Here is an 18,073-nt window from a genome sequence, read left to right as displayed (position 1 = left end):
CACGCGCTGTAAGTTGAAATAAAGCAGGTATTCATTATTTTTACTTGTTGCTTCTGTGTTAATTCACACTATGTTCTGTTCCCCTGATATTACAGCTGGCTGTAATAATTTACTAGGGGGTTGTGGTTGATTTTGCCCAATGAGTTTGGGTATTGTGATGAATAAAGCCAATGGTGCGAGTTCAATCCCTGTCGTGACTCAGCAATATATGGAGGTCTGTCCCCTCACCTTGGCTCATACTTAAGAAGCGATTACCTATCAGCCATCTGTAACTGGCATCACTCTTGCTTACACTCTCAGTCTGTCACTCGTGAGAGAGATGCCTATGATGCTAAAGCTCCTTCCTGTGTTGAATGCCTATTTGAAGCATTGCTTTTTTGGTACTGAGTTTGAGTGTCAATGTGCGTGCTGTGAGTTGAATGGGAGCTGTCCTTGTTTGACCCCAGCTTATCGGTGTGTTTCTCCCTCTCTCAGGTGGGCAATGACCAAGCGGGAGAAGCTGCTGGCTTTGAACAGCACGCTGGAGTTCAAGCTGCACCGATTATATTTCATTAGCCTGCTCACTGGAGGGGTCATCAACCAGATTGAAGCCCTGGAATATGCCAAGAACTTCCAACCCTTTGCGCAACAGCATCAAAGAGGTCAGCCTCTATCTCTAAGTCAAATGTTTAAAAAGGCGTGGGGGGCGGGAAGGTTTTGAGTTTCAACCTGTACGGTTTAGAAATGAATTGGACTGTGGGAATATAATGGAGGCCGCATTTGTAGAATGGAATGCAGTGTTCAGTCAGCTAGCTGTGATTATAATTTAATGGGTTTTGTTCATTCTTCTGGCTCCTGTCTCTCTTATCCCCAAAGCAGTGACATTCCAATAATATAAAATGCCTGCGCTAATGATGCTGTATCAATGCAAAGTATTGCTATTAGCTGTAGATTCAGAAGTGAGGGGGATCCCTCTGGTATCTTTTATGAAGAAAGTATGAACCCTGGCAGGTTATTTCCATAGCGGAGCCTCCAATGCAACCTGCTGTCTACACAGGCATAAATTACTTAAATTGCAGGGTTGGAAATGCTGTGGGGTTTTTTTCCCTTCCCTAAGTGAAGCACTGACAGCAATCTTGTCTCCCTGTATTTTTTATATTTATCTGCCTGTGTCATTACAGCTAACAATACACAGGACAAGGACAGAACCATACAGCCACAGAGTCATACGGCACCGAAACAGACCGTTCAATGCAACCAGTCCATGCCAGCTATGTTCCCAAACTTCACACCTGCCTGTGTTTGACCCCTATCCCTCCAAACCTTTCCTATTCATGTATGTGCCCACATGTCTTTTAAACGTTGTAATTTTTTTTAAAAACCTTTTTAGAATCTTCCTCCTCTCCCCTTTTTTAAAAAAAAAATGCCCCCTGGTTTTGAACACCCCCACCCGAGAAAAAAGACTCCCGCCATTCACTTTACCTATGCCCTTCGTTATTTTACAAATCTCTGTAAGGTCACCGATCAACCTCCTACACTCCTCCAGTGGAAAAAAATCCCAGCCTATCTTGAACCTTCCAGTCCCAGCAACATCCCAGTCAATTTTTCCCAAACCCTCTCCAATTTAACAATATCCTTCCTATAACTGGGTGACTAGAACTGCCTGATCTTTATGGCTTAGTTAATGACTGGTTGCACTCACTGAACCATTGAGCAAAACTCCCCATTCAGTATGTGAACACCCCAAGCGTTCAGTGAGGTTCAGTGTTGTCAATATCAAACTGTTACCAAAGGTTGAAGGCAGTGATTCTCAAATGTTTTGTTCTTTTGCCTGAAGGATCTCTCTTGAAGAATAGCCATGGAGTCACCCACCTCCTGCAGGTCCCTGGGAAGATGTGTGCTGGCCAAACTTGTATTTTGTGCCCGTTTGGGATTAAGCATGTGGTACTTGACAAATTTTTCTTTTGTAAAATGATGTTAGTCTTGAACAAGGCTGAACTTGTGTGGTTGCCATCTTCAGCCTGGGAGTGGTGGTTTGATCTGCCGAACTCCTTTGCAGTCTCAGCACCCATCCATGTATTGCTGCTAGCCTGCGTGAGAACCTTGCCTGTTCTCCTCTGCTCGTGTAGCAGCTGTGCTGCGCTACTGCCTTCTAGCACCCCCCCCCCCTCCATTGCTGACTCCTGAGCATGGCCTCCTGGGGATTGGGCACATTGCCCAAGTTAGCAGCCTCTTTTTTTTTCTGTTTTGTGGATAGTTTGAGAACTGCTGGTCTGAATGGTTCTTTTATTGAGATCTGGGTATCCGTGTAAAAAGAGATCTTCTCAGTAGAACAGCAGGAGCTATGCTAAATATGCCGGAACAATACTTGCAGGTAAATTTTAGGTTGTCGTCCCCACTCTGATATTTTAGCGTATAGATTACAAATCTGGTTTTTAACATGTATAACTGCCTCTGATACGATGCGAGTGAATCCTTTGAATATTCACTTTGATATACAATACGGTATGTAAAAGTAATTCCATAACATTTTTATTTCCTCACTTTTGAAACTCAGTGATATATTGCCGTGACCTCTTAAGCCCAATATTGATTATAGACAATTCCACTCCCACTTGCTCCTCTGGTTTCTGTTAACAATACAGCAATTTTATTAATTGCTGCTGCTCTTCACCGATGCACTGTCTATTGTACGTTAATTATGGGCCAGGTTTAGTTTGCAATGTTACAACACAGCAACACTGGAAAGTCTGGTTTCATCTTGACTCTAAGGTGTTTTCTGGAACAAGCTGGTTTCTGCTTTATGTTATCACTGGCTACCTGTAAATGCCTGTGGGTGACACTAGCTAGCTTGCTCCGGTAGTGTGTGTTTAGAACATAGAACATTACAGCACAGTACAGGCCCTTCGGCCCTCGAGTTTCTTCCCTGTATTCCAATACCTGTGCTCCCCTCTGTAATGTAGAGGGGCCGGTGTTGGACTGGGGTGGACGAAGTCGGAAGCCACATGACCCCAGGTTATAGTCCAACAAGTTTATTTGAAATGACCTGACGAAGGAGCCTATTGGCCTCTAACCTGATGTCATGTGACTTCTGGCTGTTCTATAACAGCTGCAGTTGGCTTTTCTTTGTGAATTGCAGAGGTGACCCAGCCCACACTTAATTCCTCCTGGCTTTCCAGTGCCTTGGGGCAGGGGCCTGTTTTTTTTCCTCTCTGTCATGCATGGAATTTTAGCCTTTAGATTTTCTCCGAATGTGCATTGCCAAAGAGGTAACGAGTGAGATGTTGTTGCAGATATCCAGGTATTGATGGGGAGCCTGGTCTACCTGCGGCACGGGGTTGCAAACTCTCCGTACCTCCACCTACTGGACTCCAATCAATGGGCAGACATCTGTGACCTATTTACCAGGGATGCCTGTGCCCTCCTTGGCCTGTCAGTCGAGTCGCCTCTCAGTGTCAGGTATGCCCAGCGCGAAAGAGCTAGAAGCATTTTCCTTTCCCTTGTACGCTCTGCCTGTTTTTCTGCCATCGCAGCCACCTTTTGTTTTAAAATCAGACGCTCGTTAAATAGTTTTAATTATTTTGTGAAGAAGGGTCCCGACCCGAAACGTCAGCTCTCCTGCTTCTCTGATGTTGCCCGGCCTGCTGTGTCCCTCCAGTCCCCCTCAGACTCCAGCATCAGCAGTTCTTGCTGTCTCTTGTTAAATATTAAAACTGTTTGGCTTCTGTTTTATAGTTTAAACAGTGAGTTCTTGTAATGGTAACAGAGACCTTCTCATTCCTGTGGTACACAAGCTGATGCTGTCATTGAACCTAGGGGCTTTTTTTTAATATTTGCTGAAGCGTAATTCCAGCAGAATAAAACAACAGTTTCTCGCGTCAAGGAGGCAGAGCACTGATGTTTCTGGAATAGGATCATGGGATTGACCCAGTTACCTGGGAGATGCGGCCAGCTCTGTATTAAAATCCTGAGTTACAGCTGGCTTTAAACCATCCTGAGGAGAGAGGTCCCACTGAGATGATGGATAAAATCTCATTGAAATAGTCTCATCTCTGGTAATGGGAACCTGAAAGCAATGTTTGTGTCACTGAACAATCCCTGATACGTGGATAGCTTTGTCACAGGAATAAGATTTCATGTTGCTGTGTTTTCAGCTGATTTTTTTTTTTGTTGAACGAAAGGTAAGTTACTGGGTCAGACAATAAACAATAGGTGCTGGAGTAGGCCATTCGGCCCTTTGAGCCAGCACCACCATTCATTATGATCATGGCTGATCATCCACAATCAGTATCCTGTTCCTGCCTTATCCCCATAACCCTTGATTCCACTATCTTTAAGAGCTCTATCCCATCTCTTTCTTGAAAGTATCCAGAGAGTTGGCCTCCACTGCCTTCTGGGGCAGAACATTCCATATATCCACCACTCTCTGGGTGAAGAAGTTTTTCCTCAACTCTGTTCTAAATGGCCTACCCCTTATTTTTAAACTGTGTCCTCTGGTTCTGGACTCACCCATCAGCGGAAACATGCTTCCTGCCTCCAGATTGTCCAATCCCTTAATAATCTTATATGCCTCAATCAGATCCCCTCTCATCCTTCTAAACTCAAGTGTATACAAGCCCAGTCGCTCCAATCTTTCAACATACGATAGTCCCGCCATTCCAGGAATTGACCTCGTGAGCCTACGCTGCACTTCCTCAATAGCCAGAATGTCCTTCCTCAAATTTGGAGACCAAAACTGCACACAATACTCCAGGTGCGGTCTCACCAGGGCCCTGTACAGCTGCAGAAGGACCTGTTTGCTCCTATACTCAATTCCTCTTGTTATGAAGGCCAGCATGCTATTAGCTTTCTTCACTGCCTGCTGTACAGTGCAGTGCAGTGAATTTAGAATCCCAGGAGTAACTGACAGTATTGGTTTTAACTCTTATCAGGTTTAATGTAGTTATTTCTTACCATTGGCTTTATTTGTTCCATGTACCATTCTCCCATTGAGTCTATCAGCATCCATTGTTTACATGAGATAGTGGGAACTGCAGATGCTGGAGAATCTGAGATAACAAGGTGTGGAGCTGGATGAACACAGTAGGCCAAGCAGCATAAGAGGAGCAGGAAAGCTGACGTTTCTGGCCTAGAGCCTCCCTCAGAAATGGGGGAGGGGAAGGGGGTTCTGAAATAAATATGGCTGTGATCTCCAGCGTTAGTTGCTTACGGTAGTGTTAAATGTATGTGTTGGTGTCTCTGTGCGAGAGAGAACAACATCACTTTTATGTCACCTGCAGCAACTTCAGGGCAACAGCCTTAACTGATGACAGGAAGGTATGTCATTCTGCAGACAATATAGACTGAATCTAAAACACCAGGAGACATGAAGACGTGACTTGTGAATTGATTGTCACATGTCCTGATGCACTGCATAGTAGAGTCCTACCTCTTTGCTGTTGACGATGCAGATGAGCAATGCTGTGACCCCTCTTTTATAAACGCCCTCCAATCATGCAAGTTGCAGTCCTACATGCTGAATTAACAGAATTATGTTCTATATTCTGGCCTGATATTTCCATCTATCCAGCAATCCAATCTCAGCTAATATAGAACATAGAACATTACAGCACAGTACAGGCCCTTCGGCCCTCGATGTGTGCCAACCTGTCATACCGATCTCAAGCCCATCTAACCTACACTATTCCATGTATGTCCATATGCTTGTCCAATGACGACTTAAATGTACCTAAAGTTGGCGAATCTACTACCGTTGCAGGCAAAGCGTTCCATTCCCTTACCACTCCGAGTATAATGGTTGGGTAATCAATCTTCTGCCCACTCATTACTGATTGGCTGAATAAACCATCCATTGTATCGTTGAACCATCCAGACCCTAGTGTTCCCACTTTTTGTTTGAAATCATAGGTTTTTTTTTGCTGGTCTCGGTTTGAATTGGACCAGAATTGTGTAAACTCAGTTTGGGATCTGCTGGAAGGGCACCTGGTAGCCAGTCACCATCCTCCACCCCCACCGCCCCCCCCACCCCAACTCCAAAACAGGAGCATTTGTATCTGAAGGTTAGATGGTATCTGGACCAGGGAGGCACTTATTTAACATCCAGTTAATAACCTTCATCTGCAACAGTGACTTCTTCAAAAGCTGCTCTTAAATCCACCATGAAGCCAACAACACATCATTTCAATACAGCTTTACTACTTTCAAAGTAGTAATAGTTTAAAACCATCATTTATTTGTAGTTAGAGTTGCGTGCAGTTCACACACTACGTTCAATGGTTTCCAAAAGTAAATTATCATTGATTCTGCTCGAAGAATTTAACAAAAGAATCGATGTTTGGTGAGAGTTTACAAACTCGGCCAGGACAGTGGGTACCTGGAGTTTGTAGTCGGATTTCAATACAAACCAAAGTGTAGTTAACTTGGACTTTGAGTTCTTGGATCTATTGTTTTAAGTCATTCATTGTAACAGAAGAGAGGAAACTTGTGTAAACCTGAGATGGTTTGGGGTTGTGAAGCCCGTTCAATCATGAAAATGTTTCCTTTTGACCAAAGGAGGATCAGGAGGGAGTTCTAATGGGTATGATTCCATTGGCAGATGGGAAAGCGAGGCAAACAGATTAAAAATTAGTAAAGCACAGAGGAATAGAAGCACCTTGGAAAGCATGCTTCAACTGTCTGAAGCTACCAGGAAGAGGGAGATGATGTGGTTATGAAGATACAAGGGGTTGTTTTTTGGTAAATATTGGCCAAGAGCTACCACCTAGCAACAGGAGGGTTATGCCTGTGTGAAATGCTGGTTAGGACATACCTGGAAATTGCACACAGTATTACAGGAAGGATGTGTTTGTGCTAGAACAGGGAAAGGAGAACTTTGGCAATTTGAGGAAAGGCTGGATCCGCCAGGGCTTGTTTTCTCGGGAACGGGAATTGAAGATCCTTAGAATCCCCACAGTGTGGTAACAGGCCATTTGACCCGTTGTGTCCACACCAGCCCCCGCAACAGCATCCTACCCTATCCCTGTAACCCTGCGTTCCCCGTAGCTAATACACCAAGCCTACACACCCCTGCCCACTGTGTGGGACAATCTCCCATGGCCAAACCACCTAACCCTGCACCTGTCCGGTCTGTGGGAGAAAACCCACGCAGACACAGGGAGAACGTGCAAACTCCACACAGACAGTCGCCCAAGGGCGGATTTCTACCCGGGTCCCTGGCGCTGTGAGGCAGCGGTGCTAATCGCTATGCCACCTGTAAACTGTATTGAATTAGCTTAACTGTCACGTAGTCAAATGAGTCCAGTGAAAAGTCTACAAGTTACCACTTACAGTGCCATTTCAGGTTTAAAGTACCCAGGTACATATTCTTCAGTACTGGTTCTTGACAGGGAATGGGTTTGAAATAGAAATATAAAAGGTCCAGCATTACAGATTGTAGGAATAAGTTAGGAAAAAGTTCAAAGAACGCTGAAAAAAGGTTTAAATGAGGTGCACACCATTCCGAGGGACCCAAGTGGAATGGTTGTGGGTCACCTGAGCAGTCAAGTCATTAAGAGCAGAGATTTTATTTTTAAGAGGTTGTTCCAAGGGTTAGAGGGAAATTGAGGAGAGGGAGTTGGGGTTCTGGACCTCCTTGCTTCAAAAGTGGAGGCTAAAACCTTTTAAATGTGATCAGGCTATGTGGAAGTGGACTTGAAGTGTATAATCTAAAGGGCTACAGACTCAGGACAGGAAAATGTTACGCCCCACTGGACAAGCATACTGCGAATCAAGCCCAGCAATTCCTGGAGTTGTTGCAATAGGTAGTAATTTTTAAAATATGCAGAATTCCCCAGGCGACCTAGAATTTCAACCCTGGGCAGCACAGTGGCTCGGTGGTTGGCACTGCTGCTCCTATGGCCAAGCCACCTAACCCTGCACCTGTCTGGTCTGTGGGAGGAAACCCACGCAGACACAGGGACCCGGGTTCGATTCCACCCTCGGGCAACCGTCTGTGTGGAGTTTGCACATTCTCCCCATGTCTGCGTGGATTTCCTCCCACAGTCCAAAGATGTGCAGACTAGGTGGATTGGCCATGCTAATTTGCCCCGTAGTGTTCAGGGATGTACAGGCTAGATGGGTAAGCCATGGGAAATGCAGGGTGATAGGTTAGGGTGGTGGGACTGGGTGGGATGTTCTTTGGAGGGTCAGCATGGACCAGGTGGCCCAAATGGCCTGCTTCTACACTGTAAGGATTCTAGGTTCACAGAATGCACAGCCCAAATTTCGATACTTAATGACAAAGATTCTAACAAAAATGAACAATTCTGAACGGTTGGCATAAATCTCTGCTAGTTAAAGCTCTTAAAGCTCTTAAACCCCCTGAACACAGAATAAAAACCACAGGTGGTATGGCTGAAATGGGTAGCGGGCGTTGACTTTGAGTAGGATGCTCTTCAAAGGGTTGGGTGTCAACTGGATGGGCCAAACAGCCTGCTTCCACACTGTAGGGATTCTAAGATGATACACCAGGAGAGGTGGTCAGCCCATAAAAGGCGATAGTGAGCCGCAGGAAGGGATGTCGATTATCATAAATATTCATGGGGAAGGTGAAACCAACGATCAGCCAGTCTTACTACTTCAGTCTGCAACCTTCCACTGTGAAGAAAACGTGCCACAGCACGTAGCTTGAGTTAAAACTCCATTGTCCTCAAGAGATTTCTTTTAATCTTATTCTTTACTCTTATTGTGAAAGCTTCTCGACTAATAAAAAGACTGACAGCATTCCTAGCTGTTTTCCAAGGCTGCTGTGCTCCTTCTGTTGATGGGAAACACTGTGGAACTATTATATTTTCATTTCTGTTTTCGACGTTGGGGAACGATCATTCAGCTGCGTATCAAAGTGAGAATATTTGTCAGGTCCTACAGCATCTGTGGAGGGAGGGAACCCAGTTGTCATTTTCAGGGCAGTTTTGCTTAGCAATCCCTTGTATTTTTTCTGGGTCCTTTAGTGAAGCAAGAGCTAGTATGTTTCTGTTGAATTGACTGTCTGTCTTTTTTTTCACTTACAGTTTTTCTGCTGGTTGCTTGGCATTGCCTGTTCTGCTGAATATTAAGGCTGTGATTGAGCTGCAGCAGTGCACGGGGATATGGAGCCAGAAGGATGAGCTTCCAGTAAGTGTTACCCATTTCAGTGTTATTAATAGCCAGTTGTCATAATTGAATCGAGTCACATGAGTTTGCATGTGCCCAACACCAACCACCTCCTCAAATCCGACATGTGGAGATGCCGGTGTTAGACTGGGGTGGACAGTGTCAGAAGTCTCACACACCAGGTTATAATCCAACAGGTTTTATTTGAAATCACGAGTTTTCGGAGCACTGCTCCTTCGTCAGGTGAAGTGTTCTGGTTGGTATCTTAAGTCTGTTGTGTCTGCCTGAAACCAGGATTTTATTTTGCAATTTTTTTTAAAAACAAAGTCTATTTATAAAAATATACGTACATAGTCACAAACGCAGTTCGGTTCCGTACACTCTGGTATGAAGGAAATAAGCAAACATTGGAGCTTAACTCTGTCCAAACAAACCAAAGGTAACTCTTAAATTTAAAAAAAAAACCCAAAAGAACTGGGGATGCTGTAAATCAGGGACATAAACAAATTACTGGAAGAGCTCAGCAGGTCTGGCAACAATCGTGGAGAGAACTCAGTTAGTGTTTCAGTTTGAGTGACCCTTCCTCCGAAGACACCTCTTAGTTGAACTAGACTAGGTTCAGCCTTGCATATTTGTAGATGTTTATGTGCTGTACAGTAAAACTCCTCTATTGCCTCAATGTTCAATGTGCCTGACCCTGAAATGCTGCTTGAGTGTGAATGTACCAGCATCGCACTTTCTGCATTTATTCTAAAGTCTTGCAGCCACTTAGTACATTTGGAAGCTGTTCTGTAGCTTTCCATCTTGCACGGCAGGATAATCCTCAGGCATGTATAGCCAATGTGTTCTCCCTCCCCCGATTGTTTGGGTTGTGTTTTGTGTCTGGTATCTCCCTTTCCACCTCAAAATTTGAAATTCCCCTAAGGGTTAAATTAATCGCGACACTTTAGGCATGGTTTCACCATGGGTCTCGGGGAGGATGGAGATATTTCAGCTTCTCTTTACTTTTATCATGAGATGTGGACATTTCTTTCGTGCAGTAGCTCATTAAACCAGTTCTGGCAGTAAAGAGGGAACTGCATTATAGTGGTTCTGGAGTCACACATCAGGCATGTCCAAATGGAGATTTCCTTCCTGAAAGGACGCTATGAAACAGATGGATTTTAAGATAAGTCATGGTCAGCATTACTGATGTCAGCATTTTTGTTTAGATTTGATTTTATGATCATGTCTCTTTCACCAATCCTTCTCCACTGAATCTTACAGTTTGGTCTTTGCTTGTTCTCAATATTTTGCCTTGGTAAAACACCCTTGAGTTTTTTTGAATGAAATCAATTGTTTCACAATGGTTCTGAGCACTCCCACATCCTAAAGTAGCCGCTTCAGCTCTGAGGAAGGATCACCGGATCTGAAACGTTAACTCCTGTGTTTCCTCTCCTTCACAGATTCTGCCAGACCTGCTGAGCTTTTCCAGCGACTTCTGTTTTTGTTTGTGGCCTGTTTGATGTTCTTTCCGTCAATTAATTATGGAAGTTCCACAGCAAATTGAAACATTACAAAATCTGCAGCAATTTTAAAAAGATGCAGACAAATGCACCGAGCTTTTTCGGGTAAAATCCATTTTCTCTCTCCTTGTCCTAACTTTTCCTTCTCTCATGGAGATTGCAGCTCATCACTGGTTCCAGTTCTGCAGAGCCCGCCAACAGTCTCATTGCATAGTTAATGGACCATCGGTGACAGTGGACATTGAGCGTTGTATAATTTTAATTATGACAGGACTTCAAATTGAAAGTGGATATACTCCCGCTGGCTATCAATCAGGAGTAGCATCCCTCTGTGTTTACTCCCTGACCTTCTCCCGGTGCTCGACACCAAATGCAGTTTTGTCCATGCCCCAGACATTGCAGCCCAGGACCTGAATGTGAGAACCGTCCACTTTCTCACGCCCTGCCGTGACTTCCCGAGACAGCAGCCAATGAAAGTGTGAAGGTGACAGTTTCCCATCTCTCTTTCAGATCGAGATCGAGCTGGGGAAGAAGTGCTGGTACCACTCTGTCTTCGCCTGCCCCATCCTCCGACAGCAAGCCACTGAATCTAACCCTCCCATGAAGCTGATCTGTGGACATGTCATCTCCAGAGACGCATTAAACAAGCTGATCAATGGGGGAAAGTGAGTAGCATGTGGACACACTGACTGACTGTGTTACTGGGTAATGTGGTTGTGGGACTATCCTCCCTGCTCCGAGTGGAAGTTAGGCATCTCTGCGAATGATTTATAGATGGACCTGGGGGTTGAAGACGGAGAGAAGTGTGTAAAGTGGAAAAGATTAGGCATCTCTATCCAGTCTAATCCAAGAGGTCTAATATTCTGATTCTAACTCAATGGCTGTTCCAAAGTGATGGTACCTAGATATTCTTTAGGTTCTTTTTAGTGCAGCACCAGGCCATTCGGCCCATCGAGTCCACTGTTATCATCCAAAGGGCATCCCAACCAACCCACTCCCTGATCCTATCCCTGCATTCCTATGGCTAACCCACCTAGCCTGCATATCCCTGGGCACTATGGGCACCTTGGCACAGCCTGCCCAACTACCCTACACACCTTTTTTGGATTGTGGGAGGAAGCCAGAGCGCTTGGAGGAAACCCACGCAGACAGAGGGAGAATGTGCAAGCTCCACACAGACAACCTCGGGCAGCAGAGGTTCACTCAGTTAACAAGGGGAGTTGGCTGCCTTCCTGCTAAAGAATTAGGAGAGTGGACTTGGTTCAGAAGGAGCTTGCCCGCTAACCCTCCCAGTCAGGAAAGGTATGGTAATGTAAGTGCGAAAGGCCATGAGGTCTGCTCCTGTATCATTTCTTACACCTGTTTCTCGTTGTGCAGGTTAAAGTGCCCCTATTGTCCAATGGAACAAGCTCCTGCAGATGCAAAACGGATCTTTTTTTGAAGACCAGCTTTGCACCCAGTGGATATCGAGCCTTTATTTGGTGATGGGCTGTATTAGGGTGTATCTGGGTTAGTCCTGTCTAATTGTGACCAGTCTAGGCAAATAAGTGCTGTGATTGTGATCAGCCCTGGACTGTGCTAATGTGGGCTTGGTGGCTGTTTTTTGGATAGCTCCCCTCCATCCTCTTCCCTCGTCTTTCCCCCTTCCCTTTGCCTCCTTCCCCTTCCCCAAGCCCCCCCCCCCCCCCCTCCCCCCCCCAGCTCTTGTAAGACCTTTACTTTATTTGCACTTATATGGAACCTGGGTTAGTCACAAACTCCTATCTAACAATCACCCCCACACCACCCTCGTTTCCCCCTCACCACACGTGAGCACACGGTTGCACAGCCTCTATACCCAGTCGGTTACTAACACATGCAGAACACATTTGATGTGACAGCACATTATGATCCCCGAGTTGAGGAGTAGTTCCACAATATGCCAGGGGAACCCCAGGAGCTTCTGTGCACGGACACTGTTTACCATTGCAGAGTTCGATGGTGTGTATGTTTTCAGAGTAAGATTTAACTGTTTCCATTCTCAAATGGCAGTCCGATTTCTATTCCGCTACCCGTCTCACTCTGGAAGCAATGTAAAGCAGTACCGCTCAGATATCAAGATCTGCAAACCTCCTCAAAATGCAAAGCAACAAAATGCAAATGTTGGTATTTGTCTGAAGGGAGGGATTGAGCTCCTAATGGGGAATGGGACATTACGGCCGGTCCATTTCTCACATTTCCCTGAAATGGGGCAACCATGGCGGTGGGGGGGGGTGAAGAGTAATAGATAAAAATACTATGTATCATAAAAGTATTTGATAGCTGTATCAGTGAGATTTTATTTACAGATGGTCTCTAGTCATATACATTAGTATCTTAGTACTTTATGAACTGCAAAAATGATACTTCTCCGTCAACAAATTATAATTTGATCTTTAGGTCTAAAATCGTAGACTAAAACATTTTTAAAAGTTGATTTATTTGTAATAATGGCAGTTAACATGTCGGAATGGAGTGCTATTAAAATGCAGCACTCGCCGAACACATTTAGTTCCTGTTTTATCGTGGTGAGCTGCTGAACTCCACACTAAATCCCAGAATGTAGGTGTGGTTGTTACTAAGTACTCTGGCTTTAGCCAGGATGGTACTACTGTGTACTTGAGCTGGGTAAAAGGGCGGAAATAATTTGTTTGGCCCACTCGTTATCCATTGATTGCTGTAGAAAAAGTTAAGAACATGTTAAACCAGACAGTAATGTGGGTGCCCTCTAGTTGTTAGGCTTGTAAATCTCACTTGCCTGGGCTCACTGTGAGCATGGTGTCAGAGAGCAGTCAATATCCATGAAGCAGTCCGTAGCCAAGAATCCCTGCTGTCAGGAGACATCAAGAAGAGTTGAGATTCAGTCAATAATATTCTCAATTCAGACTTTGCAAATCAAATGGAAACTGTCAACTTGCAAGCTTCTGTGGCAGCCCAATCTATCATTCATCCAACATGCATTGAAGGAAGAACATGTACTGTTAATTATTTGGACTCTCTCATGGGATTGACTGGATTAAAGACCAGAGTTTTGAAGAGTGGCTGACTTATTGTCTCAAGTCCAGGGGAGAATGGCCAATGGGAGGGAGGTCAATTAGTCAGGTCACAGTGGTCAATCAATATTCATCAGAAATCAACATTTTAAAAACTGACCTTCTTTATTTATAATTGCAATTTGTGCTTTATCATTTTTGAAAATATCCTATGCTCATTTTGTATTTAATATAACCCTGTAATTCGGCCTTTCAGATGTTTTGTTTTCTGTGACGCTTCTCTGTAATTGCCTCCTGCACTAGTACCAAATTAGTGGCAGTAACACATAAGTCATGACCTCCAAGATAATAAAATGTGAGGCTGGATGAACACAGCAGGCCAAGCAGCATCTCAGGAGTCATGACCTCCCACTGGTTACAGGTTGTGTGGTCAGAGGTACACACAGACCCAAGTTTGAAACAAAACTGGCATCTCAGTGGTGACCATTTTTATTTTGTTCTTCCTAAAGAGCCTGTCGTTGCTTAATTACAAACTGCTTACAGCTAAAAGTAGCCCCCTAAGCACACTTAATGAAGCAATATCAAGTCCCAGACAACTGGGCAACAAGTCATTTCGTGGCTGTGTAGAATTTGTAAAACAAATGTGGTTCAATCTGGCAGATTTCCTGAAGTTCAGGCATTGTTTCTTCTGAAATTCAGCTCTCCCAATTTGTAGAAACCTGGATGGAACAGACCATATTTTCTGTCACTCGGTCTTTGTTAGCCACACTGTAAGCTGTGCACACTCTTGGGGCCACTAGAATGAGCAGCTGCTAATTCTAAAGGTGCCTTCTTGGGTGGTAAAGGGGGCTGATTTGGGTTCATTCCTTCCCTCCCACCTTCCCCCAGTGCTATATTCCCCACCACCAAAGGCACGTAGACGATGAAGAGAAATGGCTTAGCCAACAGACTTAATCCAAAGTAACGTCCTTTCATTTGCAGAAAAAAACTGACTGACTGGTTCACCCTCTTCCCACAGTGAAATTGCTGAGAAAATAAACTGCAGATGTAAAAAATTAGTGTGTTTTTTTTTGTAAAGCCAAGTAGCATACGTTTTGATGGAAGGTTTCAGCTGCTGTAGAGTTCCCCTGCAGCCAAGGGTGTAACCTGAACACAAGGTATTCTTGCATCATTGAGGAAAGTAGAGGCACTGAAAGTGTATTAAAAGGTTTGTAATTTTAGGTTCCAAAGCCAATCATGACAGTTTCAGGACGTGTAGCCCAAATTAGTCTGCATTGGTTTGAATGTAGATGTTCTGCAAACAAAGTATGATATTAGAAAAAAAATTGCATTTTTCTTATCCACCGTAAACAATAGCTTTTTCTGATGATACACAATGCAACAGGTGGGGGCCATGGCTTATAAACTACCCGTGCATTCTCTTTCTGGGAAGGAGAATGCAAATGGTACTGTCGCAAAGCTGATAGTTTGCCAATCCTTTCTTGCTACAGTTTCAGTTTGGAGGATATAGGAGAATTTAGGAACTTTGCTCCATTCTGGCAGCTGCTTTTATAACTCTGAGCTTGCTTTATCACCTATCCTCCTCCAAGACCTGAAAATTGCGAAGAAAAGGTCATGGAACACCTGCCAATCAGCAGTTTGGAGAGTTCAACACTCTGATTAATTTTAGACTGTTACATGACTTTTAAATTATATTACAAATAACTATATTGCATTATTTTAGAACAGATGTTTAATAAAGATGTTGAAATGCTTTTGTGATTGAAATAGTTTTCTGTTTTGCACCTACAATATTAAAAGAAATGCAAAACCAATCCATTGTGCTTCTTTGATCGTTCTTGCATAGAGATTGTATTGATTTCTCCATTACAGTTCCTGTCTCAGAAGATTCAGGTTCACTGTAAAGGATGACACATCCTGGTTTTCAGGAAACAGTTAATCGGGTGACTTTTTTATCTGAGGCGTGAAAGCTAGAATAAAAGCCAAAGTCAGCAGGTCAGCAGCCATGTTAGAGCGAGGAATGTAAAACCCCTACAGTGTGGAAAGGGGTATGTAAACCTTGCATTCTCTGTGGCTAACCTTCCTAACCTACACATCCCTGAACACTATATGGGTAATTTAGCACGGCCAATCCACCCGAACCTGCACATCTTTGGACTGTGAGAGGAAACTGGAGCACCCGCAGGAATGTCCCAGGCTGGAATTGAACCCAGGTCCCTGTTGCTGTGAGGCAGCTGTGCTAACCATTGCGTGTGCGCTTCCCCATTCCCCCGCCCAACAGCTGTTTCAATCTGATGATCTTTTCACCCACGCTGTGGGATGGAAGAAATGTATAGTGGAGTTTGATCATATGAAAGGGCAGGTCTGCAATGAGGTAAAATGGAGATGAATAAATGCCAACTGGTGATGGAAATCTAAGAGTGTCAGAAGGGAAAAGAAAATAAACAGGTGTGCCCAGAGAAAATGTGAAAGGCAGAAAGGCAGAACGAAAGAAAACAGAAATTGACAAAAACACATCCAAAATTACTAAATGGTATGGAGTGCATGATTTTGTTTTTCCTTCATTCATTCACGGGGTGAGGGCATCGCTGGCTACACAGCATTTATTGCCCATCCCTAATTGCCCAGAGGGCAGTTAAGAGTCAACCACATTGCCTTGGCTCGTATGTAGGCCAGACCAGGTAAGGATGGCAGTTTCCTTCCCTAAAGGACATAAGTGAACCAGATGGATGTTTCCCCAACAATTGGCACTGGATTCACGGTCGTCATTAGATTCTTATTTCCACATATTTATCAGCTTCAAATTCTACCAAGTGCCATGGTGGGATTCAAACCCAGACGCCGTTATCTGAGTCTCTGGACCAACGGTCCAGTGAAAATACCACTAGGTCATTGCCTCTCCCTGTGGAAGTCAAATGTTGTAATTCTTCCTGGATTTGCATGGTACCCCAATGGAACACTGCAGGAGACTGAGGTCAGAGTGGGAGGAAGGGGGAAAATTAAAAATGGCTTGGTTAGAAACCCAGGGTCACAAACCGAGATAGAACGGAAAGTGGACAATCCAAATTTGGTTACCCCAATGCAGACGTGACTACATTGAGCAGTGAACATATCGTAAGTGATTTTCAAAAAACAAAGACACAAATCGATGTTTGGTTCATTTGGAAGTAGTGTTGTGGGGCCTTGGATGGGTGGGAAGCAAGAGGGACAAGATACATCTTGCAGGCGGATGGACTGGTATTGTGGCAAAAGGAAAGTGTTCAAAACAGATGAGAGGAGGACCAAGGTATCACAGGGTTGGATGTTGAATGAGGAGGAGGAGAGAGATGTACTCAGTGGATTCATCACACTTTGATATTACTTTCCTGGAACTCATTCTTGTTCGGCAGCAATAAAGCTTTATCCTGGAGAATCTAATCTTCTCCTTCTCATGTTCTTCTGTTTTCTTTTAAATCAATCTTGGGAATGGATACCTATTGATTGTGGTAAACACAGGTATTCTAAGCTGAAGTTTGTTATTGAAGCAAAGTTACAATTTAGCCCCAGGACTTGTCAAATATACTGTTGCTAAGAGAAGTATTGTGATTACAGTGACGTGAATCTCATTGAAATGTCAGAACAGTTGATAATTATCAATCTTGTCAAATTGAATAATTATCAGAGGAACAAAGGCTTTTAAATTGATAAAGCAAATATGAGATTTAGGAAACACTTTAGACCAACCATACCTTGCCCTTTAATCGTCTGAGAGTCCCACATGGGGCCACCGTGGTTTATTTTTCAATTTCTTGTCAGAAATCCAACTAATTTTGTCAAGCCCATTTATACAGCCAACAAAGTCATAGAGATGTACAGCCCAGAAGACCCTTCAGTCCAACTCATCCACTTCGAACCAGATATTCTAAATTTAATCTGGTCGCATTTGCCAGCATATGGCCATATCCCTCTAAACCCTTCCTATTCATACACCCATCCAGATGCCTTTTAAAAGTTGTAATTGTACCAGCCTCCACCACTCCCTCAGGCAGCTCATTCCATACACGCACCACCCTCTGAATGAAAAGGTTACCCCTCAGGCAGGTCCCTTTTAAATCTTTCCCCTCTCACCTGAAACAATGTTCTCTAGTTTTAGAATCTGTTACTCTGGGGAAAAGACCTTGACTATTCACCCTATCCATGCCCCTGATGATTTTATAAACTTCTGTGAGGTTACCCTTCATCCTCTGACGCCCCAGGGGAAAATAGCCACAGCCTATTCAGCCTCCCACTGTAGCTCAAACTCTCCGACCGTGGCGACATTCGTGTAAATCTTTTCTGAACCCTTGAAAGTTCCACAACGTATAACTTCCAAGCCCCTTTCTTGTTACTACCCTTGGCTTAGTAGTAGTTTGGGTTGTCCCTCACAGAGTATGGATTAAATGCCTCTTCCAGAACCCTGTGAGCAACATT

At 44.1% G+C, this 18,073-nt stretch overlaps 1 protein-coding gene across 2 annotated transcripts in view; it reads left to right on the top strand.

The window, feature by feature from the left end:
* The window catches only part of rmnd5b (required for meiotic nuclear division 5 homolog B), a 32,103-nt gene extending 19,818 nt beyond the window's left edge, over window positions 1-12,285 (top strand). For both annotated transcript variants that reach the window (XM_048543579.1, XM_048543578.2), the window contains exons 5-9: window positions 475-641; window positions 3,273-3,438; window positions 9,027-9,129; window positions 11,124-11,278; window positions 11,991-12,285. In XM_048543579.1, coding sequence (XP_048399536.1) covers window positions 475-641; window positions 3,273-3,438; window positions 9,027-9,129; window positions 11,124-11,278; window positions 11,991-12,054 — 655 coding nt within the window. In that variant the 3' untranslated portion in view covers window positions 12,055-12,285. The remainder of the gene's footprint in view (window positions 1-474; window positions 642-3,272; window positions 3,439-9,026; window positions 9,130-11,123; window positions 11,279-11,990) is intronic.
* Window positions 12,286-18,073: the final 5,788 nt, after the last annotated feature.

Source organism: Stegostoma tigrinum, chromosome 13 (genome assembly GCF_030684315.1).
Source record: "Stegostoma tigrinum isolate sSteTig4 chromosome 13, sSteTig4.hap1, whole genome shotgun sequence".
Taxonomy (NCBI): Eukaryota; Metazoa; Chordata; class Chondrichthyes; order Orectolobiformes; family Stegostomatidae; genus Stegostoma; species Stegostoma tigrinum.
The sequence above is the reverse complement of the archived record's forward strand: the minus strand, read 5'-3'. Positions and strand labels throughout refer to the sequence as shown.